This window comes from Taurulus bubalis (genome assembly GCF_910589615.1).
Source record: "Taurulus bubalis genome assembly, chromosome: 3".
NCBI classification, from domain to species: Eukaryota; Metazoa; Chordata; class Actinopteri; order Perciformes; family Cottidae; genus Taurulus; species Taurulus bubalis.
The window spans coordinates 7,279,461-7,306,019 of NC_136591.1; the positions used below are offsets into that span (position 1 = coordinate 7,279,461).

Genomic DNA, 26,559 nt, shown 5'->3' on the forward strand with positions numbered 1-26,559 from the left:
TTTCGCTCGTTATTTAAAATCTGATTTGAAGCTAACTGAGGGTTAGCGTTGAACATGCTAATTATTATCTATCATCTGCGTGTAAATTCAATAAATAAAGCTGTTAAAAATAAAGAAGATATGGTGCACTGCTATTATTTTGGTCATTTATTTAACCATAGTTGATCATAAATATTGTTTTATTTCAGGATGCAGTGAGATTGGAGTAAACCTTACACAAACATTATTAGTGTAATAGTATGCTAGACTCTATTCAATGAAGACTTTGAACAAGATTGATGTGATTTCAGCTGGAAAACTTGATTAAGCGCTAGAACATGATATACAGTCGTCTTAAAATATTTGCTGAAGAAAGGAAGCCAATTTCAGCCAGGAAGAAAATAATGTAAGCAGATAAACGTGAGAATAACCAAAAAGGCTCATGATAATTATGAATTAGTAAGTGACAAGTTGTTGTATTATACAATTTTGACCCGGTAAGTTTTTTCTTTATTTCTTTATTTTGACCATCATGGGCCAAACAATTTTATAAAAGAAATAACAACAAAAGGAAATCAGCAAAAGTATAAAATAGGTTTTTGGTATTATTATTATAGTTTTGCTGTTATAATACCAATTCATCAATAGTAATCATAACAAATAATTATGCTTCTTGTGTTCCTTCTTTTTCAGTTTCCTGCTTCTCAAGATTCCAGAAGATATTGTCCCCCAACAGCTCTTTCAAATATGTATTGAACTGCAACGAAACACACAAACACACAAGCTGTTTATGGACACACACAAAACCAACTGGATTTACGAAACATAAAACTGAGCCAGTCCATATCACACATACATCCAGATCATCACTGCACTTTTAATCAATTTTAAATAAGAAGTGTATTTTGTAGAATACATTAAGTTTACCTCCCAGACCCGGTTTCTGTTTGTGGTGATGTGACATACCTGATTAAATACACTTTCCCTGGTGATGTGGTCATCACAGAGCAGAGATTGAGCCGAGGAGCACGACATAGACAGACTGAGTTTCCTTTTCTCTGCAACTGGGGAACAAAGCGAGACTGTGAGACGTGTGAAGAGAAAGCTGAAAACAAGGAAGCACACTCATCCATACTGTAAAACATGCATTTGGAAGAATACATAATGTTGCACAACTCTCACACTTTTTCACAAAGCGTTTCGTTTGTGTCATGTGTTTCTGTTCAAAATCAAATATCCGCTGAATGTCAGAGTTTCAAAATGGAGCATCAGTCTGGCTCTAGTTACAAGTAAGTTAGGTGCTGTTGTAAAAAAGGAAGCAACAAAACCTTAAATTTTGAGAGTTTACTGCAACCTTTTAAATAAATAACCACCAAAGTCTTATGGGATGCTTTGGAAAACGTAGCGACAAAGTACAACAGTTAGCTGCTAATGCTAAGGCTAACGTGCACAACAAGCAGCGTGGTCTTTTAGGTCAGAGAGGCTCACCGGTGGAATGTGACACAACCGCCGGCGTACTTGACTTTCCATCCGCCACTATTCGCACTTCAAAGTCGTACTTAGTCCCGGATTTCAAGCCGTCAAACCTGTAGTAGGTTTTGTCGTCCACGTCATCAGAGAGGTTGTGGCCCCAGAAGCTGGCGTGGATCCTGACGGCGTATCTGGCTCTTGCTATGTTGTCAGGGGCCGTCCACTGGAAGGTGATCTGGTTTTTATCGGAGGAATTTACCCTGGCGTTAGTAGGCGGCAACAGCCCTGGAAAAAAAGAGAACAGAGGAAATGAGGCAGTGATCATAAGTCAAAGGATTTTCATTTTCATGTGTTTCATATTTTTGATCAAAGTGTAGTAACTCAGTGAAACTGAAACTAAATGTGCAATACTGTTATCATATTTGTGTGCCTTATTTTATATATTTTCTTATACTATGTATTTATAGCAATGTTTTTTTGTATTCTTAATTTTTTTGACCTTAAGTTCATTGAAATTCTGTGTGTAAGGAGGACCTAACAAAATAAGCTTTCCATTGTATAGAGTAACTGCCTGTTATATGTGCATATGATAATAAAAATATCAGCAGATTTCCAAGTTATAGATTTTCATGAATCCTAACCCTAATTGTGAAACTATTTAGTTGGCATTTTTTCAACAACAGCTATTTGATGCATTTACATTCTGTTAATAACTCTCTATACATTAGTATTATTATTTATTGGTGTCAGAGTCTGACATTCCCTGGAAACTATGCAGCACGTCACCGATATCAGCCTCACTGTTTACTGAATCACACTGACTGTTCACCAAATCAACTCAAAAATGATTACTAAAAACACACTTATGGAGACAACACAACGAGCGCCAAAGTGACTCACTGGTGAAGCTGGAGCCTGCCACTGACGGGCCCTTGAAATGTTCACTAACGGACGAGACGATCACTGTGTAATTGGCTGCAGTCTATAGTCCGTCCCAGTGCTTCCTGGGTTCAGTGAGGTCGTGTGTTGTGTTTACAAGTTCGCCTTCCAGCTGGAGCTCGACGGTGAAAGATAAAGAGTCACCCTTGGATGGCTTCCACGTGGCAGTGAGGGAGTCAAATGTGGTGACCAGAGTCAGGTTGGAAACTGGTCCGGGAGCTATGCAGGAGTCACAAAGTCAGATGAGTGATATTCAACAGGTTTCTGTGAAGCAATGGTGCAACAAAAGATGCTGAACCAGAAGCCCAGAGTTACCGGTGTAGCTGACGACAGTCACTTTGTCTCCCCCCAGAGTGTCACTGGCCGTCAGTGCCGTCACACTGAGGGTGACCTTGGTGCCCACTGGCAGCGGCGCTACATTCACTTCTGTTTGGTTCACGCTTTCATTAAACACCGTGCTGGGAGGAAGAGGAGCAGTTACTTGACTCAAACCGCAGAAGGCATAAGCAGCGGTGCATCTCCAGAGACAAGTCATCACAAGTTAAAAGACAATACCAGTTCATCACAACATGGGCTAAGATTCTGACAATTCAACTGTCAGATAAAAAACCTGATCGGTCAGACGATCATACAGATTGAACAAACCTCACATCAGACAGATTAAGAAAAGAAAGTCAAATTATCGACTACATACGCAAGTTACGCAACTCGTCGTAAAACACAAATACACAAATTTAATTTACTCGTGGATCTCGACTGCTTCAATATGGTGGGTGTGCACCATGAGATAAAATACAATTTGATTTAAAAATTGGATGATTTAGATAATAAAAAATGTAATTACATTTTGTCTGGCCTCGTTTATTTCGATAACGCCCAAATTCATTTGGATTTTATACATTTTATTTAAATATGTTGAAATATGTTCTGAGGTGGGCCGACCGATAACTGAATATAAAAGTAAACGAAGCAAGCGCATTGTGTAAATACATACCGATTACTGTCCTTCATGGCCATCACCCTGAACTTTAGCTGTGCTTTCACTGGTCTGGTGCATACAGTGTACGTCCTGTTACAATTATATTGTGCATACAGTGCTTCCTTCTGTTTGTGGGGTATCTTCATCGGTCCTGTCAGGCGTCATCATCACTGTATTTGTGTTATTTTAAACTCACTGGTGTATGTTGTGACGTTGGACTCTTCACTCCAAGTAGAATTGTCCCCGACTCCCGAGAGGACAGTGAACGTGTACATGTTTCCAGGCGTCAAACTGCCGACTTCTATGTCCTCGTTTTTACTTTGAATCTGCTTTCCTCCCTGGACCTCAATCAGATAGAAAGCCACGTTTCCCGCTGGTTTGTTCCAGCTCAGGAAGACTGAGGTTTCTGTCACCTTGGTGACGGTGAGGTTTCCCACTTTGTTTGGTGCTGAAACGAGAGAGAGGGCATCACGGTTATGGTTGAAGATCAGTGAAAAAACAAGTTCATGTGTCATTTTGACGCAGACTCACTGGTGTAGAAGGCGATCTCCTGCGGGTCCAGGTCTCTCTTACACTTGACAGGGAACACCTGGACGGAGCAGCGGCTGCCTGCTGTCAGGTTGACGAGGTCAGAGGTCAAATTGTTGGTCTGGAATTGTTTTCGCTCTTCGTCGACTTTGACTTCGACGCGGTAATGATCGATGTCCCCGGGCGCTGGCAGCCATGTGAGAACGGCACTCTCAGAGGTGATTTTGGTCACGTTGGCTTGGCCGAAGAAACGCTCTGCGGTCGGAAATGAGAGGAAGATTGGTAATTATTGGTAATTGGTAAAGAAGCAGACACATCCACGAAGGTAAAAAATGCGGTGTATAATCAGAAAAAGTACACTTAAACTATAAACCCTGCATGTGTTGTGTTTAAACTAGTGTGGAAACAAATTTTGTAACAATACATAAGATTCCTTAATATTGTTCTGGATGAAAAAAGCAACATTCATGCATCTTTTTAGAAAAGTGATTTCAATGAAGCCAATGTTAGACGTCAACAATTAAATCAAATTAAATCAAATTATCACAAGTTTAACCTTCAGGAGTTCTAAAGAGGTAAACCTCTGGTCATATTTTTGGGGTGCTTTTTCTTTCACAATTTGAACATTTTCAGTTTAATTTGATGCGTGAATTGGCTGTTGGGGTCCTCATGTGATAACATTGCCTATGATACATTCACAACTCACTGTGTATGCTTGTAATATTTTTCTATGTTGAAGGACAACAAAACCCATTTAATTTTGTTTCTTTTAATTTCCCCAAATTTAGCTCCAGCTGGGGTGCAGTGCTGAGACAGGTGACAGGTGAGCATGTTGCTCCATCATGAAAAGTGGGGCCACAACAATGTCGGCTTTAAAAGAGCCCTACCGTCGTAACATATGAAAGGCAGAAGCTCAGAGCAGTTCTTTTCCACCCAGGCCCCAAAGCTGAGCATGGCCACACAGGAGTCCTCAATGTAGTTCACGGTGGTCTCTGGGACGTCCGGCGACAGCGCATGTGATCGCACACACAATGCTTCCACTGGCATCGTGGGTGCAGCTGTGGTGGGTTGACTGTTTAGTGGAGTAAAGCCTGGCAATGTGATGCAGCTCGTCGTGTCTGCTGGACAGCTACAGTAGCAGGCTGTTTTTTGGGGGGAGGATTTAAACACCGGCCAACCAGGGTACCAGTTCTGGAAGGTGAGGGGTTCCCCGTCGGCCCAGCGGGACCAGGACATACGGGAATCGCCGGTGGAGGAGAAGTTCTTGCGGAGGCCGACCCAGCAGTCAGAGGTGAGATTCTGGGAGATGGTTTTGATGTTTTCAGGGGTCACCGTCACCAGCTCTTTGAAACAGACCTGACGTGAAAGGCCACAGTCATCTTTTACAGAGGATCTGGAGCGGACAGAGCTGTTCACATTTTAGATTAAGATGGTTTTCGTTTGTAAAGAACTAAATGGACAATCTGTCCGTCCGTGTTGATGACGGTCTACTGTTCTATAAAGATATATGATAATTACCAGCTCTGAACACCAGTTTTTACTTGACAACTGTATAATTAAATGCTGCTTCAAACACCCGTACTTTACTGATTAAAAATCACAAGCTCGTCAGTATTTTTATTGTACCTGGCAGTGGGTCCTGGCCTCGTGCCACGTGAGGTTTCTCCAATCATGAAGGAAGTACTGCTGCTCTGCAGCTCTGCACATCAACAGAGCTGAAGAGAAACATACGCACAGGAGAGCAGTTGTTTGTGACGCACTGATCCAATCGACAGATAAGGTGGAAAATATCAGAGTCCACAGTGACATCGATACATTTATATTTTATCCAACCAACCTTCAAAAATCCAATGAAAATTGACATTGACTGAAGGATAAACTTTTTTAAATAACTGCAGATTCAGATTTATTTCCATCAACCAATCGATTCTACGCTTTTGCTCTTCACGCAACCCAAAACAATGATCAACACCTGGCCAAATGTCTGCAGCTACCCCACAAACAGAATAGTGTACCTCTATATTCTCAAGTTATTTAGTTTTTCCAGATACATTTTAGATAAAGGATAAGTTAAGTTCACAAACATTCAGCTGTGTAAATTTGCGTAACTTTGAAATTCTAAAGGAGATTTGGATTAATCGATAATGATAATCACATAACTTTTTTCTTGCAAATTTAAAATGATGTATGTATTTTACAGATAAATACCATCGAGAGAAAATACTCACAAGAAATAAAAATGCAAATTCTTTCGAAATATAACTTTCCCATGTTGGATTCCAGTGGATCCTACATTTACGGCAGCTGAAATTTCACAGGACAGCTGCTGTGAAATATAATTTTAAAAAGTAAGAACCAAATACATTTAAACATGAAGTTAAAGTAATAATGTACATGTCCCTCTACTCACCCGGGCTATCGATACTTCAGATGTGACCTGCTTCTCTGAAGAGAAGGAACTAATAAAGCACACCTGCTGCAGCAACAGCACATTTGACTAGCAACACAAGAGTCCCTTCAACCAAGGCCAACAATATGCTCCTGGGTTTGCATCTTCCAAACATGCAAAGTACTAACATGAAAAAAGGCCGTGAGGTAATGAATAGTTGTGTGAGGGTGCGAAGACAGAAAACATTTATGCATGTGGAGTAACAGAATACAAGAGTTTGACATTAGGCATTTATTTTAGCTTAAAGCGTTGAGTAACAAAACACAAATTAGTACAAAAAAGCCATGGGAAAAAAAATAACAATGAAAAATATAGAAAGATGAACCTCTTATACAAAACTAAGTTCCCAAAGTAATTTATTAAGAAACAGAAATAATAGTAATACCCATAACTAAACTTCTTTTTGGCAGTGTAATGAAAAAGTGGTTAATTTGACCAGTGATTGGTCACATCAAACTGAAGTGCTGAAAGTGGAAATAAAAAATAAATTCAAATGATACATAACAGAGTAGCGTGCACGTTATAAAAGCTTTAAAGCCGCTTCTCTTGGTAGATTATGTCCGTACAAGTTCTGTTGCAAATTTATTGTGCAAATGTTTGTCAAAATCCCTCTTTTCAGTTTCTGCTGTGTATAAAAGTTACATGTACTAAAAAGCTGATTAGCTTTTTGGGGTGATCCAGCCAGCCCAATATCTACCGTTTATTTTCTGAAAAATTCAAATCACAAAATGTTTAATTTTCATGTGGTTTTGCCGAACTGAACGATTTGGTACAATTGACCGCCTAAAGGGTTTGGCAGGATGGAAATGATTGAAATTGCAAGCAATACTGGGAAAGTAACACGGAAAATGAATGGAGGTAGTGTGACTTTAAACGAATGGCAGTGACTCGTATTCATTTTCGGATCCTTTGAAAACACATATCCGTTAATTTTAAACAAGCTGCTTCTCGAGATCATGATTACCATTTAGAAAAATATAAAAACAAATGTCGACAAATGAATAACATAAATTCGTTTCATAAAATTTACTAATTTAAGCGAAAACCCCTGCCATGGTCAACACTGATAAAAGACAGTCCCTCCTAATTCAAAGTCCCTCCCCGATATCCTGTTTCATGCCAAGTTTACCGTTAAATGCAATGAGGGCATGGAGGAGGAAGCAGACCTGCTTACAGTTTGAACTGCTCTCCTATGCATCAACTATTCAACCTTTATTCATTTGCAAACGTCAAAAACAGCAAGATACTGTACCATACTTAGAGTACAGCAAACAATCAGGCAGTACAGTTATTAGATCAAGTTTTCTGGAGTACGTATAAATGATTGAAAGTAAAAGCTGACAAACTCCATGGCGTGGAAGGCGGAAGCAAGGACATGTGTTCGAGACAGCAAGCTCCTCACTCGCTGTCACTCCTTTCTCCTCTTTGCTTGAGCCTCTTTCCGCTGGAAGGCGCAGCAAACTCATGCTTCACAGACATCTTGGTCTTGGTTTTGCTAAGGACAGAAAGCAGCCAGTGTCAGGAATAAAAGGCAGATGTGACACAATTTAAAATGGTTAGAATAACATAATGACCTCATTGACCTGTGGCATGTGGGTTTGATTTAAATATGATGCACAGTGACCTCTAGTGGCAGGTAATCTTTATAAAACAGCAGTGGCGTGGAGGCTAAAATCCAGTTAGTGACACAGGGTTTAAAATCTTAATTAGCCAACGACAAGAATAGCTGCCTTAATGTGTGGACTATGTTGAGATATATTATGTTATGTTGCAATTAAAGTTAGAAGCTTAATCCACAGAAAGTAATTCAGGATGTTTCCAGGATGCAGTTCTTACTTTTCTTTGTCCAGCAACTCCAGACCATCGTTGATTTTCTTTAACATCTCATAACGGTCGCGACCTTTAACCTGCAGGAGAGATCACCGGGGAATTATCAAACAAAATAAAACATTTTGTAAAGACGCCCAGCATTATAACAGTAAGTATCTTTACTTACGTGCAGAACATACACTTCCTTATCCTCCTCTTCTGTACTGGAGGACGACTTAGACTTTTTCATAGAAGCGTCAGGAGTTGGAGCCGGGGGAGCGCTCTCTAAAGAAACATAAGTGAGGAGGTTAGCAAGGAAACAGCAAGCTGAGACGGAAACCTCAAGATATGCTACAAAAACATACTGCGTTTCTTTGTTTGCTTCGTGCCGTTCTGCATCTTGGTGCTATTTTCCTCCTCAGTTTTACGGTCCCTGCCTGGACAAGCACAGACGCGCACCTCGAAGCACCTCCGGCCCAAAACAAGTCCCCTGCGAAGAAGATGTATGAAGAGTAAACAATGTTTTCCTAGGCAGCACAAACAAATAAAAAAGGACACCGAGCAAAAACACACAAAAGATCATCCAGATATAGAGTGGGGAAAAAACCCTCTTAGTACCCAAACGATACGTCAACATTCCTGCCATCGCCATTACATCTGGTAAAGAGGAGCAACACTTACTCTGGAGTCTCGAGGGTCAGGATGGTGAGGATGGGTCTGCGGTTCATGCCCCCCATGCACGAGCTGTTACACATAAAGCTCAGCAGTATAGTTGTTATTTCTGAGCCCAACTAAAACAGGAAGAGAAGAACAATTTTACCGACTGGTGGCATCAGTGTGTACAATCCGGGGAAAAGGGCAACTTTTCTTGTTATTTAAGTGCTAATCGACTCCTCTGGGAGTGCAAAAGGCAGCCTTTGTTTGTTTTGTGAAACACATTCATGGATGACTTCACAATGTCTGTACTTAATGAACATTTAATTTTCAGGCTAAAATGTGATATGCTGTTGGTTCATATACTCACGTAGAAAACATTTGAGGTTCAAATATTAGGAAAATAACTGCTATAGAAGACAAGTTCCCCCTCGGACAAATCGAGAGAGGCAGTCGCACCTGTGGCGGCTCGTAAGGGACAGTCACACTGTGCCTCTTTGTGTGCGTATCTTCAAAATAATGAGCTCTCTGGCTGCCCTCCACTCTGATCAGATGGCTGCGATGCTCTGCAACTAAAAGGAAAACGGGTAAGAACATGTTTTAATCACCTCAGATATATCGTGCTCAATCAAATTCAAGACAAAAATTCTTCCACAAAGCAATTTTTCACTGAAGCATTTTCCTTACCGTCCTCAGTCTGGTGATGGGGACATCTGCGGACCACTTCGGCAACATGTTCAGTCTTCTTATAAACCGCTGTGGCTCTGAGAACAGCACCCAAAGGAGGCTCCTTGCTCATGAGCACTTCAACCGGGCTGGTCTTCGCCAGCTGGCAAAACAACTTGTTGAGAATCTCTGAATACTGAGAGAAAGCACAGGGAGAAAGCCATTCATGTTATCAACACGAACAGAACATATATATGAGGACTCAAATGCCAAGCGCTGGTCTGAGATCCATCTCAGGAAAAACAAGCCCACTATTATAAAGACTAAATTTTTAACACTATACTAAAGGTTTCATAAAAACTATTCATAAACTATGAAAGCAAAATAAACTACATGTAAGGTTCTCCAAATAAGACCAGATATGTCAAATTAAAATACTTTTTACCTTGCATTGTCTCTGTTTAACCCATTCAGTGCTGGAGGAAGACAGCGAAGGAACATGTCCCGTCATGTCAGCGCTGGGCTTTACAACCAGAAGGCAACTCTCACACAGACCAGAGCACAAGTTGCGGGGGGCGGCAGTGTCAGGGCAGACCACCCTAACCTTAACTAAACTGGCCAACTGCAGAGCAGTGCTGGTGAGTCACTGTGTAAACATTCATGCCATTGGCTCTTCAAACGCAGTGACTGACTCTAGACCTGCAATTTAGCGAATAGTCACAATGAATGAGATTCCATACGAATGCCACAGAGACATTTAGAAAAGAAGGGATTTTACACGCAATTCCAAGGTAAGATATTAACACTCCATTTGAAACCTTTGCTGTGTTTAACACAATTTTAAATAGTTGTGTGGGTGATAAAACCTTAAGAGACGGGTGAGTGAGTTTACTGTAGCAACTTCCAGGCTTCTCAATTTGAAAAATGTTTATAGTCAAGTTTGATTTAAATAAAAAAAGACTTTAAAAAAAGACTGTATGGAATTTTTCTTTACTATGGATGGAGAAACTCCGTTGAGCAGTGAATGGTGAAACTAAGGAGCTGTGGAAATCTTCTTTGTCTCTTACACGGGGCTCAAACTTGTGCTCCTTCATGTTTGGTTGCAGGATAATCTGCTGCGCATCCTGTTGATCTTTACATTCTGTTAAATAACCCATTTGCACTAAGTACAGATGTTTGTTGTTGAAGTTGATAGCCGTTTATCGCACATTGATCAGAACAGATATAAAACAGGTTATCTGGAACATATACAATTTGAAATGAGCAGTAAAACATACCAGTCTGTTTAAAATACCTGAAGGACTAATATTTTACAAATATTAGATTTTAGGCCTAGGATTACTTACAGTGGAAGTCACAGACTTGGCAGTGCCAGACTTCTGGAAACGAAGCTGGAAGCCAAATTCCCCCGGGTGGTCGATTGTAACCGGGACGGTGGAGGCAGGGGGAGTAACACTGTCTTTAGTGGGCAGCTCCATGGGCAGCTCAAACAGCTTCTCATCGAACGCCTCAGTCAGCGCTTGCTCACTTCCGAACTGTAGAGATCAGATTGAAGTTACCATCATATGAATATTGACAAATAGAACATTTTCAGCTACAGCAATTCAATTGAATGTTTTTGAACAGCGGCATGGCTAGGTAATGCTTACCATCAAATACATGTTCCCATCTGACCTCCAAGTTTCCTGAGGCCCATCAGTCCTCGTTGAAATGGTGGAGATAGAGGGAGTTGCTCTGCAAAAACAAACCGGTTAACTTGTGATGTGAAAAATGAAATAGAAATATTAAATGATATCTACTATCAAAACACAACTTACACAGTATCCCACAGCTCTTTAAATGAGTCCTGGCTGAGCGGCAGGGCCTGGCTCAAAGTCAAACCTTCAAAATCTTGCTCTTCCATCATTATTTCCTCTCCTTTTCCAGTTGAGAGAAAATTAGGAAGAGCCAAATTGCAGGTGTGCTGTGGACATCAACAGGAAGTAAGTGTTAGATGATGAGGTAAGTATAAAACATTTACTTTATCAAACTCTCCATTTAACTAGTTTCCCGTTCAACTAACTAATAGTGTATGACTTCCATTATATTGGATGGTTAAAAAATAACCATCCAATTTCCAGGAGCCCAACGTGATTTCTTCCTTTTGGACTAACATGGCAAAATGTTTTATTAATTTATGATGAAATAACCAAAACAGAGAAACTTGGCAAATTCCTCCATTTTAAAAGATGAGACCGGGAAACGTTTGACTTATTTATTCACGAATAACTTCGGATGACGTAAAATGAATGAATCATAAAATGATAATTGCAGGTTGCAGCCACACAGGAAACACAAATGAACGAAGTTTAAAATAAGTTGCCCCTCCACTGACTACTGTTCAATGTAAACAGACTACAGTTTAATGAAACAAATGTATAAATATAATCCATTCACAAAGTTGGAAATTGTAACAGACGTCAAAATCAGAGCGAGTCGCCGTCGACTCGTTGAACGCAAGCTAACCGTGAACTAAGCTAGCTAACTTTGAGCTAAGCTAACTGTGAGCTAACCGTGGTACTTTCAGTAGGAGGCCCAAACTAACTAAGACCACCGAGTTGGCTCTTTTCTATTAACTCCACGAAAACAATGTCACTAAACGCCAAAATACACCGACAAGTTAAACGTGTCGACCGTTTGACAGGTTCGGTTTGCAATGTAAAAGCGCACTTCCATAGTTTTGTTTACAAGCGAGTTTAGCGTTAGCTTAACTACCTTTACGTTAGCACAACGTTTTGGAAATCCGACCGACTAACGTTCGACAAAACTGTCGTGAAAAAATATTTAACGGACACATGAGTGGCTTTCGGGCGGTTTGCTGTGATATGTATGACTGCACATCTACCTTGTATATCCCGCTACCGCTGTCCGAGAAAAATTAGTCACTGGTGGGTGTAGAGGCGGAGAGCCGAAACATACGAAAAAGTCCAAAATATTTTGAGTTTAAGCGGAGCACGTTGTTGTCGGGGAATCCCACAAAGAGAGAAGGGGGAGGGGCAGGGTTTTCATTCTGTTCACTGTCCAATCACAGAGTGTTCTCTGCCTACGCGCAACATCGCGAAACACTGCTGCATTCATGATAATCGGAAATATTGTAATTTAAAAACGAACGTACAAAACAAATGGATTGTTGCAATAGACTTTGCTGTATATCTGAAGGACTATTTGGACTGTTAATAGTGTTAGTTAGAATACTAAATGTTAAAGGAACTTTAAATTTATTCAAGTTAGTTTCTCTTTTTTTTCTCCAAAGTAACATATACATTAAAAAAACGACACGTTATTTTGAACATGAAAGCAACCAGACGTCATGACGTATGGAAATCAAAAACGATGGCCTCATTTATACCATTGGTTGCTGACTTAGCTATTATGTATCCTACTTCATAAATTGTATGTACTATGTACATCACTTTGATATATTTGGACATGCTTAGCCACCAACAAGCCATTTATTTACATTGAAGTGGCAAAAGTTTACATTCAGAAAAGATCTACACATACATTCAAAACACAAATGTGGATACCGTACAAAATACAGTATATATTTTGCTCTCAGAAACCTTGGTTTAAATTAAAATAAAATAAAAACTATAATTAGTTCCTTGCTATTATTGTAATACTTTAGTTGTATGTCATACTCCAAAGAATAACATTACTAAAAATGCAAAGTAATCAGTTGTAACACCTTGCAGTTTTAGCTGTTACTGTAAACCTATCTGTGACAGATGAACCCACACACTTCTTTCTCTCTCCAGGGAGGTCAGAGGTCCACTTTGAAGCCACATCCCTGTAGTGGGCAGGGTCACCATCTTACTCAAGGACTGTCGGTCAGGGTTTCGGATACTCCTAAAACTCGAGGTTAATTCTGTTAATTTCCCTCTTTGGCACTGTTTAATGATTTCATAATCTGCTTTTACAAGTTGGACGACGTTGCCTTTTATCACCCTTCAAATGCCCCTGGGCTGATTAGATAAACTTCTCCACCACTGAGATCCAGAGCTGCAGACCTGCTAACGGCTTGTCCTGAACTGGCAAGAGTCACATCCAAAGAGTACGCACTGAAAGTTGATTCTCAGCGTCCCTCTGGACGCACAGACGTTATTGGTGCCTCTCTGCGGCCGGGTGGCTGTTTGACCTTTGAGTGAATGTGCTGATGGTGCCAGTAAGTCCACTACGAACTCGATCCCAGTGCCATAGATACAATAGTGAGGTCTAACAGGACAGGGTCTGGGCAGAGAGAAAAGAGAATTCGCATAATGTTGCAGCAGAACGTTATGGGCTACTTATTACTTTCTCGAGATGTGCACGTCATGAGGCAGGACAAGAGCCTGCGTAGGATTGTGTGTCTGTTGTTTTGAATCCTCTCCAGTGGTTACCAAGGAACACGGTCCAGAGTGATGGCAGACGTACAACAGAGAGCAGCGCCATACCTATGAATGAACTTTTCACATCTAATTATAATGTGGTAGTGGTCATAAGGTGTGTTGCTATACGCAGCTACATGGAGAATTGACTCGGCACTAGCCCTGACACATGTGAGAGGTATCGATCTCCTCAATAACAGAGAAGCGTGTCTCCCAAAATGACGATTTATTCACCATGGTTGGTAATCCGTAGATGAGTGGGATTTTGTACACTTGTTTTTTTACAGCAGTACACAGTATCGATGCGATAAAACATCACTGTTTGTGTCTGACGTTTTTTAAACATAATAATTCATAATTTTTTCTCCCAACAAATGACAGAGATTCAATTTGGTGTGAGTGTTATTGGCTGTCACACAGACACTGAAGATATCATGCAACACCTGCCATCCATCACGCTACTTTACTGTAACATGATTTTGAACCAGCTGATCCCACCAACCACGCTCACACACACACACACACACACACACACACACACACACACACACACACACACACACACACACACACACACACACACACACACACACAGGTCCAGACAAGAAGGAACAATTTATACATGGGCTGTGTTTCTATAACACTTGTGAATAATAGATGGCCAGGAAATTGTGTGTGTGTGTGTGTGTGTGTGTGTGTGTGTGTGTGTGTGTGTGTGTGTGTGTGTGTGTGTGTGTGTGCGCACGCATGTGTGTGTGTGCCATTTTGTTCAGATAACAGTAAAACACACATTGACCGCCAATTTCCATTTTGGGGACAACACGAACATGTAAAAAAAATGACTGCATAGTGTAAGGTTTCACACTTATTTATACATTTGTAGGCCGTACCTTTAGTTCCATCATTGTTCTTGGCTCTCTCTGTATGAATTCATGTGATACTTTTTGGAAAGCTATCATCTGTCTGCCCCTGATGGCGCACATCAACTCTTAAGGTATGTTAGCGAGGCTCTACGGCACTCTTCTGATGGTGTAAAGTTACTCTACATTTAGTCAGTCACACACACAGAGACACATGACTGTGCTTGGGGCCCTTGGCTTTGGATGAGGGGTGTCGGGTTCTCTTTCTCAATGTTCGTATGAGGGCAGGAAAAGGCAAAGGCGGCAAGCTCCAAGGAGAGAGTAGCGTGATGTGGAGGTGTGTCTGCAAGGGGTGGGCCGGGAATCTTTTGATTGAGAGATCTAGAGCAGATATTTTTCCACTGAACTCTGCGCTCTTCCCGCCCAGTGCAACCCTCCCACAACACAACCTCAAATCCCCGCCTCGGACACACCGTCACCCCATCCAGAAACTTCCCCTAACCACAACTACAATGTTAACTCAAGTGGCACAGCCCAGATTTAGTGTCCACCTGTTGCCTGCTGGAGGAGGGTTGAGCTTTGTTGTGTGCAACAGAGGGGGAGGGTTTGTGGTGTTTGACCCCTTTGACATGCGATCTGAAATAGAAAGGGGATTTATGGCTATTGGGAAGACAGACAATGACAGCCAGGCAGCAAAGACGAGCCCCTCTCTGCTGCCCATGTGAAATGTTGAGTCATACTGGTGGCATGGTGGACTCTGACTTGGGTTCCTCTAAGGTCCAACACATGTGCAGTGCAGTATTTTACCGTCTATAGATGATGCATTACAGATTTGTCGGTCAAAAAATCTGATCATTCAACATAATATTACAAGTGTTGCACCTCATGAACAAATAAAAGAGTAAGATTACTATTGGATGTGAGCTTCTTTGTTTTTATACAAGATAGTTTATAATGATTTAAAAGGACAGACAACATTATGTAACAGGGAATTTAAACAGGGGGCCCTGACCAAATTTGGCCCTCAGCAAACCTCTGGCTCATGAGCTCCAGCTTTCTTCATCTCTTGCCAAAATATAAACCAGACCTCAGCATCTGTAGTATCCCAGTGTTCGGTCAGCCCCTCCAGCCAATAGTCGTTAAGGTCAGAAGAGCTTCCTGCTTGAGTCTCGACCTCTATCATAGGACCTCAAGATCAGCCCACTGGGCCTTTCTGGCCTGGAGTAGCCTCACCCCCAACCCTCTCCATACGAGAAGAGGCGTGCACGACGGCGCGCGGCTGTCGCTCTATTCCAGCTGGACGGACACAACACAAAGTTTAAAGAAGAGAGGACACCCTGCAGCTCCAGGCAGATCTCTTTGTGCTTCTCCTTCGGATTTTACGTTTCCGTTCCGTTTGGTTGCTGTTCAAGTGCTCACGGTTTAAATCGGGGCTTGTTGTCCTTTTGGGGGAGTTTCACGTGTGGCGCCAGACGCATCTGTCATCAGCCGTTACTGAGTGTCTGGAGCTGCCAAAGTCATGCCGGCCGGATTTCAGCAACTCGGAGGGGAGGTATTTATGTTTCTTGAGAGCTTTTCACAATGTGTGACACAGTTTAAATATCGCAGGGCTTGTTGCTTAATCGCAAAGGCAAAGAAAAGCTGGACGCATTTTACTGTTTGGTGCGTATTTCTATTTGGAGATATTTTACGCACGCGGGTTTGTCTCCGTCATGCAAAAAAAAAAAAAAGTAAGAGCAAGTCAACGCTTTCTTTTTTTTCTATGCCGTATTGCGTGTTGCTCTTACTTCTTTTACTCGTATTTAAAAGAAGAGAGAGAATAAACTCGTTTATTGGTCAGAGAATAATTACATTGAGTCTAAAATAATGTACAATTGACAATAACAATAACAATTAACCATGTTCCTTGCAACAACCATTAACTGCATGCTGTATGTAAAAATCAACATCAGCCCTTATTTAGTCATGAGCAGTGACCTTGACCAGCCAAATATCTGAGTTTACAGGTCAGAACCTAGTCCTGTGAGTTTTTTTATAGGCCACCTTGTTTGACTGGTTCCTTTCCCCGCCCTTGTAAACAATGGCTGGACAGTGTTCTCCCTGGTTTCTATGTCTGGTTTCAGTTTTAAGTGTCAAACCTGGAATTCTGCACAGTTTAATCTATACACAATCTTGAAACAAGGAAAAGTTGATTGTAATCTGTGTTAATAAACAGGCATCAGTGAACACCGTCTGTGAATATATAGCGTGGAAACTAAGCAAAGAGCAAAGACACTATGTGAGTTCTCAGAAATCAGATTCATTCATGATTAGTGGAAAGCAAATGAATTACTGAGCATTCAACTTTGTGTGAGGCAATTTTAAATAAAATGCATGAAGTGTAATAGAGCATAACCAGTTGCTTCTGATGTTTCACCTTTTCTGTTGTAAGGACACGTGCACACACACACACACACAGACACACACACGCACAACCTTTTGTTTTGGTTTGTGAATACTAAACAGAACTTATCTAGAGACTCAACACAGCAAGGTCAAGTTATGCATGCTAACACACTACATACAAACTCAAACTTTGCTGAATTATCCATAAAACTAAATACAATACAATACAATAGAAATACAACAGTTTAAAGTCTCATCATACTGTTGTTGTCGGGAGGCGCCACATCAGAAGCTGCTATAGGGAACTAATCGGACATCACACTTAAACTTACTTTGCTGGAGGGGAAGACCTCATCTCCCTGAGGGGTGGTCTTGCCTGTCACCGTAGAGACAGGTGCCTGTAGCCTGATGGGGAACTGCAGGGAAGTTAAAGAGAAGCGATTTACTCACATCAGGATCTCTGCTATATATAGTTCGAGGGAGAACTGCTACAGTTCTTAATACGATCTCTTATATTTGCCATTATTGTCTTTACACTCACTGTTCTGAAAATAAGTTGGTTTTTTACCTCTCTCTATGTGTTTCTTTGTGTGTGTTTGTACTCCAGACATTGACTGGAACCTTTGTTCTCTCAGTCTTTACCGCGGTCCTGGGATCTCTAGAGTTTGGATATAATATCGGAGTCATCAATGCACCTCAGAAGGTAAAAAAAAAAAGCAAAAATATGCAATTAAATTTCCTGAAATGGAGGTGTGTCTAAAAGAAATGATGCAAACACAAATGACATTAAACCAGACGTCAACTAAGTTGTTTCTCATATCTTCCTGATTTTACAATGTGCTGTGTTTGATGCCACAACATCTGCCTCAAATGGTGCCGATGATGTTTAGAAAATAAACTTGGAGGGAAACAATTCCTGGAACTTGATGAAAATTACTTAAATACAAGGGAGTCAGGTCAACACACAGTATTTAAGAGGGCAGGGTAGTTCTATGGGAGCGCTGCAATGCCAAAACAAATGTGCCTCTAGTGTGACTGCAAGATATTTCTGCCTGGTTTACGAGGATTACTTTATTTTATTAGTTTACTGCCACATCCAGTCGGCAACATGGTGCTGCACACACTTATGATGCCTTTGCTTAAAAAACACTGTATGTGTATATAGATAGAGCTCATGTTGCAGCCACATCAGTATGATGGCATGCATGAGAAATGTATGATTTATGACTGCCCATATAATGTAGTATATGTTGCTCTATTACAAGGACTGGTATTTACAAGTCAGAACATACTTTCATTCAAATCTATATATTAATATAGACACTGCAGTTTGGCATCAGTAACACATTCACAGTGAGTCAGAACTCAAACCGAGTCAGGTGAGCTGTCTCTGCTGATGAGTCTTGACCCTCAACTACAAACTCCACTGACATGGTTTCATGAAGACACTTAAACCAGAATAGAAGCTGAGCCGCTGTGTCTTTATGTGTGCGTGTGACATGATGATACAGTTCTGTCGGACATTTAAAATAGAGCCGTTAAAGAAAGGCTAATAAAGGCTGATTTATAGACAGGGAAAGAGCTTTCATTAAGGTTGTAGATGATCCTTTAATTTATTTATTTAGGAGGTTTCTACTTGACTGTGTCGATATTATCTTTACATTTGAATCCTGGTACTCGTCACCTTCTGAGTGTGAACAGGGTAGTTTGAAAATGTCACACAAGCATGTTTTGAGGAGACCCATTCAAAAAATGTGACCAGAAATCCGATGCTAGCTTTTTCTATCGACAGATTTTTGTTGGCACCCATAAAGGTATTGAGGCTTGATACTCAGGTGTGAATCAGATGAGTTACATATACAAAGACTGACTTTAAATTCCAGTTGGGCTGTTAAAAAGATAATACATCTCTGTATTCTTTATGATATATTCCTCTGTTCCAGTTTCACTCTCATGTTGATATGTTGTTGAACATGTCTCTTGCTTTTATCTCGGCCCTGTGTAGATCATTGAGCAGGACTATAATGCTACATGGGTGCACCGGTATGGGGAGCCCATCCCCGCAGGGACCCTCACCTCCCTTTGGTCCCTGTCCGTGGCCATCTTCTCAATTGGTGGCATGCTGTCCTCCTTCTGTGTGGGCTTCGTCTCCGAGTGGCTGGGCAGGTAGGGAAACACAGGATGCCACACACTCTAATTTAGGCATTTCTACTGGAATTGGGAGTTATTTATTCTGTGTACTGTTGCATGAACCCAAGCTCTACAAAACCATTAATAACATTGTATATGCTCCCGACTACATCTGATCTACTGCATGAACGTTTAGGTTAATTGGTTGCTCACTTTTCAATGTTGCCCAGTATGATGGTCCAAAACTCAGGAACTCTAGAGTTTGAGTGCACATCATCAGATCCCACAGTGAAGTTTCTAGCCACTCACTCTTCCAAGGATGTTCCTGGTCGACCCAGTTTCCCTCTGTAACCTGAGCTGGGATGCAAAATGGACTGCAGCCCCCAGGTTTCTTTGATTAAAGGAGGATCTTGACCAGGAGGGGTCGGGAGGGGAGTAGCTTTCAGTTTGGGTGCCCTCAGGACAGAGGGGACATCTCAAGTCTCTAAATTGCATCCCAGTTTCCCTCACCTGCGTCTTTTCCTTGCGTCTTAGTCCCTCCCACCAGGGATGCATGGAGAGACGCAAGGAAACCAAGCAGGTAGAGAAGACGCGAGGAAATACGTTTTAATAAACATGAGACATCCTTTCCTCTGAAGCGTCACGTGAAGCGACATCGGTTTCTGATGACTGCGGCCGACTGACAGCTGATCAGCTTTGAGTGTCAGAGTGGAGATGTTTTCTCTGTCGTCTGTTACCGTTTAATAAACTGCATTGAGTATTCATATACTGTGATGTGTCCTGCTTATACGCGCAGGATTGATTTCTACCGGCGGAATGCGTCTTATTTATTTATTTATTATTTACGTCGGTATGTTTTGAAATTCTGATTGAGACATCACTATAAAATAACCCACAATATAAATATGTTTTCTCTTCATCACGTGTTGTAAAAAGTGTTTCCTCTTTCCAGCTCTCTCTGATTTTAATGACATACATAATACAAGTTATTGAGGGGAACAACAGTTCAAATCTTTGAAGACAGTTGTTTGTGGTCCTTTTATTATTCAGACCTACAATGAACATATTTTAACCAGATGGTGAATAAGAAAACAGATATAATATATAGCTTGAGTTTAATCTGTGATCGTCTCTGGTATGAAGCTCCAGCGATCAGTCCGCTCAGCTGCAGCGTCCAATCACATAACAGATGAACAGCGAGGGGGCGTGTCCAGCGTTAAAACACTTCCTGGAAGCCTGCTCTTGGGGCTCCTCGATCATGGCTCCTCCGATTTCCCTCTTCACTCCTCGATCCTCGCTCCTCCGAGCAGAATAAGAGCTTTGGGACGGCCCGTCAAGATGGCGGCGCAGAACCACTTCCGGTTCAATCGAGGAGCGAGGAAACGACAATTTAGAGACTTGGGATGTACCCAGGGTCTTCCTAAAATAAAGCAGTACTGGTGTGGCTGGTAAAGACGGCGGGAGCTGCTTTGACCTCTGAAGTCAAAGTGATTTAGATGCAAGTATCTAGTGCAGAAATAGAAGTTGACTTTTAACAGTAGCTCTTATTGTTTGGTGGGTGAGACATACTGGGGAGGAAACCGACAGACATGAGCACAAGCGGAGCAGTTTAAACACTCACTGTGCAGAATGATGTATGTGCACAGTTTGACATGAGAAAGGACTTAACAGTGAATTAGTTAGTATTATTATTAGTTATATTTTATATATGTAAATAATACATAACATCTCTTTAGGGGGTCTTTAAAATATTTTGATGTTCATCGTTTTGTATTTTTAGTGTTAATTGTTATTCTTGCTGCGCAGAACTGGAAAATATGTGGGAAAAATAAACGTTTGGCATTACTTGTAACGATCATGGTCTAAAATATCTTTCTGTAAACTGTAATAATGCCAAACTTGCAAGGGTGAGGATGTGTTATATATCGGATTTTTTTGAAGGTTGTTTAAGAATAACTACCAATTTCAGGCTAACTGAGCTAGAGTTAGCACTGATTAGCAGCTAACTGAAGGCCTCAATGTTTTTATATGCCACTGCCCTCTGGAGGCGTTGAGGGGTCTGTCTACTTGATCAGTGACTATCAAACTGAATCTGTATATCAAACAGCACAGAGACTATAGAGACATTTTCTGTACAATGTTCATTGTTTTAATTCTTTAGTATGTGTTTCAGTCTTTGCGTGGCCCTAACACTTGCAGTACTAACAGTAATATGTATGTTCATAACTTCATAAAAGCGTATTTTGTTTTTTCGAACAGCCTTTTAGCTTTTGAGTTCATGCTATTCTTTTGAGGGATAAATTAAGACTTCTGTTGCAAATAGCACCCATGCTAAAACGCTCTGATGTCAGATTAGGATTTTAAAGTCTGCTGAATTGAAACAAAGATACTTGTCTGTGTTTTCTTCCAGGAGGAAAGCCATGCTCATAAACAACATGTTTGCCTTCATTGGTGGAAGTCTGATGGGGTTGTCAAAGCTCTGCCGCTCCTTCGAAATGATGATCCTCGGACGCTTTATCATCGGTGCCTACTGCGGTGAGCAGTCCACTGTTTCATTCCCTCCTTTTTCATCGTTTTACTTACAGATCTACTTTAGATCAGGGAAGTCACATTCATACTACTACAAAGAGATGCAAAACATCCAGGAAGAGACACAACATGTCTACAAAGAGATGTAAAATGTCTAGAAATATACAAAGACCGACTCCAGAGAGATGCAAAATGACCAAAAAGAGACGTAGAATAAGTAAAAGGTCTACAAAGAAATGCTAAACAACCAAGAATATGCCACTTTGAATCGATGGCTCTAGCTGGGGGCCCTTCACATGACATTGTCTCAAAATCTGTCCATGCACTTGATCTCTGCAGGGTTGGCATCAGGCCTGACACCGATGTATGTGGGTGAGATAGCTCCTACGAGTCTGCGAGGGGCACTGGGCACGCTGCACCAACTGGCTATAGTCACTGGTATCCTCATAGCACAGGTATGACAGCATGCTATGATGTGGCTGAGATGATAACACCTCTCTGTAGAAACTCCTGCTGCATGAACAAGTGTTCTCTGAGTTCAAGGTTTATACGAATATCTTCTAGTAGCCTTTCCTTGAAGTCCTTATAACATCTTGCCCTCACACTTGATCCTTCTTCCTCCGCAGATCCTCGGTCTGGAGTCGTTACTGGGCGTGGAGGACTTGTGGCCGGTTCTGTTGGGTCTATCAATTGTGCCGGCTGTATTTCAGATGGCACTTCTGCCTTTCTGCCCCGAGAGCCCTCGCTTCCTCTACATCGTCCGCTGCCAGGAGCACCAAGCCAAGAGAGGTGAGCAGGGCTGCACACTGGTTCAAGGCTGTATTCCTTAATAAAAAAGGACACTTTCATCATCATTGGTTTGTTTTTGTGAGCCGAAAACCCAAATGTATTTATAAGCCTGTAACTCAAACGGGTGTTCATAAGAATATTCTAATGGCGCATACACACCTGACACGCCTCCTGTGTGCAGGCCTGAGAAGGTTAACAGGCAGGCAGGACGTGAGCAGCATGCTGACGGAGATGAAGGAGGAGAAGAGGAAGATGGACATGGAGAGGAAGGTGTCCATCCTGGAGCTCTTTCGCTCTCCGCTGTATCGTCAGCCCATCATCATCTCCATCCTGCTGCAGCTCTCCCAGCAGCTGTCTGGGATCAACGCAGTGAGTCAGTGGGGTCCTTCATTAAAAAAAAAAAAAGTGCACCTGGCATGAAGTCCCAAAAATAAAAGTAAATCAGTGCATATATATATCGGTATTCTAATCTGTGTACTCGTCTGTTCAGATTTTCTACTACTCCACCAGCATCTTCATGAAGGCAGGAGTCCAGAGTCCAGTCTACGCCACCATCGGAGCAGGCGTGGTAAACTGTGCCTTCACCGTGGTCTCGGTCAGTAACACACTGATTTTTGGATGCCTCTCTTCCTCTCTTGATAAATTATCTAATTTTGAATCTTCACATTTTTGTGAAATTAGTACAATAAAGATTACAGTCCTGCTATGTACCAAAGTGTGTCTCTATTCATGTTTGAAATTGTTATCAAAGAGCAAATAAGATAACACGGCTGGGTTTTCTTCTGCCCGCCGGTCCAAATATGTCAAGTTTGGTTTCGCAGGTCAAGATGTTTCAATGTCATGAAGCGGGATTTGTCGCTGCTCTGGCAGCTTGGTTCACTTATATCTACTTATATCTAACCATGTCCTACTTAAGATTAAGTGTAACAACTTTGGTGATCGCCCGACATGACGATTTGAATTTGTCCAATACTTCTGTTGAAGAGCAAAGTAAAGACATTCTTATCAGCCCTGACTTTAGTGGTGCTAATTTGTAAATGTCAGCATACTAAAATGGTAAACAGTAGACTGGCTAAATGTCAGCATGTTGGCACCATCATTGTTAGCATGCTGATGTCAGCATTTGGCTTGAAGCACCACTACATAACCTCACGGAGCTGCAAGCTTGACTGCAGACTCCAACTCCTGTTACAATGAATCATATTTCAGTGCAAACTAGTGGCTAACTTAATCAACTAAAGTAGAATATGTAAGTTTTATCTCCAATTGCAACCTGTTTTCTCATTCATACCAGCTCTTCCTGATTGAGAGGATGGGTCGACGGACGCTCCACATGCTGGGACTCGGTGGAATGTGCATCTGTGCCGTCGTCATGACCATGGCTCTTGCTTTGTTGGTCAGTCTCCCAAACATGCGAGCATCCCGCACCGTTATGTCCGTTTTCTCTACAACCCTCTGAACCGTTTCCCCTCCCGCCTGATAGGACAGCGTCCCATGGATGAGCTACATCAGCATGCTGGCCATCTTCGGCTTCGTGGCCTTCTTTGAGATCGGTCCGGGTCCCATCCCTTGGTTCTTTGTAGCCGAGCTATTCTCTCAGGGTCCACGGCCGGCTGCCATGGCTGTGGCCGGCTTCTCAAACTGGACCGCTAACTTCATCATCGGCATGAGCTTCCAATATGTTGCCGTAAGTATTTCTTACCTTAAATTGATATTGTGGGTGTTTTGCAAATGTCCGTGGACTTCTCCTTCTTGTATCTTTTAATCTGGATTTATCCCCATCCTTCCCCAGGACCTGTGTGGGCCATACGTCTTCCTGATCTTCGCAGTACTTCTCCTCTTTTTCCTCATCTTTACATTCTTCCGGGTGCCAGAGACCCGGGGCAAAACCTTCGACCAGATCACAGCAAGCTTCCAGCAGGAGTCTGCAGGAGGAATGATGGACATGGACATGGACATGGATCTGGACAAGCCTAGCACCGAGCTGGACTATTTGGGGGAGGAAAGCATCAACTGAAAAGTTCCTGCTTGCTTGAAGAGAGATGGGACTGAGTACAGCTTGGAATGAACTGTGTGGGACTGACTCCAAACTTTTTACTTTCTGACATATTGTATATTGAGGTCAACTGTTGAATTCGTATAGATTGTGGTGCCAAAGCAGTGTTACTAGTGTGACAATTTGGGTGTTTTGGAATTGTCCTTTGCTGGTACCACAGCAATATGAGGTTATGAATTGAGCCTCGACAGAGGCTAATAACCTATGGATTAAGAGTTGACTACTGTAGTTTCAAGGTGAACATCAGAACAAAGTGTGTGGACTGTTGAGGTATCGACTTTCCTTGTGGTAGGATTTTATTCCACGGCGATGCACTTGGCGGCAATATTGACAGACGAGGTGGAGAGACTTTAGAATTCCTGCACTTTATCTACAAAGACATCCAAAGGTTTCAGAGTTTGGACATCCCCCGAAAAATAGCATATACAGCCATAGAGTAGTGATGTGTCCTTTCGTGTCGAGTAATCAGGTAGATTTTGGTGAAGCGCGTATCGAGGCTTGTGTCAATGACGTATGCGGTGACGTTCGAAGCCTCGCGGGCCGGCCGTACCACGTGACCGATTCAGAAAATGTTTCGTGGGTTTGCCGTGCGATTTGAAATATAAGGGGAAGCGAAACTCAATGTATTTCCCCCTTCCTCTCTGTACCCAGCTTAATGTGTGTCTGTGAAAGGGTATTTTATAAAGCAGGCGAAATAGTCTCAAAAAGCCCAGCATTGTGAAAAAGTTCTTATTTTTACTTTAAAACAAATTGGACACATCAACATGGACTAACGGAGCCGAGGCTCGAAACACCGATCCTCTGACTGAAAGTCGGATATTCTAACCACTGACCCACAGTCACATCACAACCCTCTCACAATTCGTTTCGAGTTTTGATTTTGACCCCGCCATTATATCATAAAGATAGACACAATATTAATAAGTTAATAATTGATGTATTGGCGTCACAAACATAATTTATTCAATTTAAAGCTTCACACACCAAAGCCATGTTGTCGTTATGATCACTGCCTGTTTCACATGTATTGTCCACTTGGTGGCGCAGTAGAGCAGATGAAGCTCCATGAAGCTTCGGTACATGAGCGAACCAATTGGATGGAAAGCTTCAAAGCTTCAGGAAGCTTCATCTCGCCATCACTACATATTGTCATCAATTGTCAAGTACCAAAAGCCGGCCTGAGGTCTTTGATCATACGGTTTAGTTTAAGGATCAATTCATATATTTAGGCACTTTTCTGGTCTGGCTTCTTGTGTAGAGATTTAAAATTCTGAATGTTAAACATACTGTAGCAATTGTGTTTATTCAAAGTTAAGATTGAAAAAAGCTATACATATATCAAGCTATTGGATCAGTGTAGAAACATCTCATATCAGCTCAACAACCTGCCAGCTGATCCTACTTTATCTGGCCGCTTTTCAATTTTTTAGAGTGTAAGAGCGTTCAAAGTCTTCATTGCCAACCACTACTTTAAATCATGTAGTGTGTTCACAGCTTAAGGCAAAGTGCTATCACAACGTTTCTGATCATGGGAAACTTACTGCACAACATGCAGAAATGCTACTTTTAAAAGAAAAAAACTTTGTGTACACAGTGTGTTATTTGGTTGTTAATATTAAGGTATGAGGGTCTAAAAGTTTCAATTCTTTATGCACTCCAGTAGGTGTGGACAGAAGCCTTATACTCTAGAGCAAGATGTGCAATTAAAAAGGGCTGAACGTTTATTTTACAAGCCTCATACATTTGTTTTTCTTTGGGTCGTGTGTGCGCAGTTTGCCGTCTATTCTATAATGGTGTGTATGACGACCTTCTGATTGTATTGAAGTTGTTCAGAAAATATCTGTAATTATGATGCTGTGGGCATTTAGTGACTAAAAAGGATGCAAGTACTGTATAATAATAATAATGTTACTGAAAACACCCGAGAAGGC

The 26,559-nt window shown here is 41.6% G+C and overlaps 2 protein-coding genes across 2 annotated transcripts; one reads left to right on the forward strand and one right to left on the reverse strand.

The window, feature by feature from the left end:
• Window positions 1–6,560: 6,560 nt before the first annotated feature.
• On the reverse strand, window positions 6,561–12,473 carry tp53 (tumor protein p53). Its single transcript, XM_079214923.1, has 11 exons — window positions 12,358–12,473; window positions 11,291–11,436; window positions 11,123–11,207; window positions 10,820–11,008; window positions 9,495–9,669; window positions 9,267–9,379; window positions 8,835–8,944; window positions 8,519–8,643; window positions 8,341–8,438; window positions 8,181–8,251; window positions 6,561–7,839 (listed from the first exon to the last, which is right to left on the reverse strand). Exons 2-11 carry the CDS (start codon window positions 11,377–11,379, stop codon window positions 7,743–7,745), a joined length of 1,152 nt encoding a protein of 383 aa, XP_079071049.1. The 5' UTR covers window positions 11,380–11,436; window positions 12,358–12,473; the 3' UTR covers window positions 6,561–7,742.
• Window positions 12,474–16,175: 3,702 nt separating this feature from the next.
• LOC306733712 (solute carrier family 2, facilitated glucose transporter member 4-like) lies at window positions 16,176–26,550 on the forward strand. The gene is made up of 11 exons (XM_079214996.1): window positions 16,176–16,291; window positions 17,732–17,827; window positions 19,130–19,290; window positions 21,665–21,789; window positions 22,123–22,238; window positions 22,410–22,572; window positions 22,754–22,941; window positions 23,063–23,167; window positions 23,867–23,968; window positions 24,056–24,259; window positions 24,365–26,550. Exons 1-11 carry the CDS (start codon window positions 16,259–16,261, stop codon window positions 24,587–24,589), a joined length of 1,518 nt encoding a protein of 505 aa, XP_079071122.1. The 5' UTR covers window positions 16,176–16,258; the 3' UTR covers window positions 24,590–26,550.
• The last annotated feature ends 9 nt before the right edge of the window (window positions 26,551–26,559 follow it).

Bases quoted from the DNA above. Each gene is read 5' to 3' on its own strand.
- tp53 (XM_079214923.1), bottom strand. From the start codon at position 11,379: ATGATGGAAGAGCAAGATTTTGAAGGTTTGACTTTGAGCCAGGCCCTG. The intron at 11,009-11,122 runs GTAAGCATTACC...TGATCTCTACAG, and splicing joins ATGGGAACATGTATTTGATG to TTCGGAAGTGAGCAAGCGCT. The intron at 8,644-8,834 runs GTAAGTGTTGCT...TCTTCTTCGCAG, and splicing joins CTGACCCTCGAGACTCCAGA to GGGACTTGTTTTGGGCCGGA.
- LOC306733712 (XM_079214996.1), top strand. From the start codon at position 16,259: ATGCCGGCCGGATTTCAGCAACTCGGAGGGGAG. The intron at 17,828-19,129 runs GTAAAAAAAAAA...GGCCCTGTGTAG, and splicing joins TCATCAATGCACCTCAGAAG to ATCATTGAGCAGGACTATAA. The intron at 23,168-23,866 runs GTCAGTAACACA...CATTCATACCAG, and splicing joins GTGCCTTCACCGTGGTCTCG to CTCTTCCTGATTGAGAGGAT.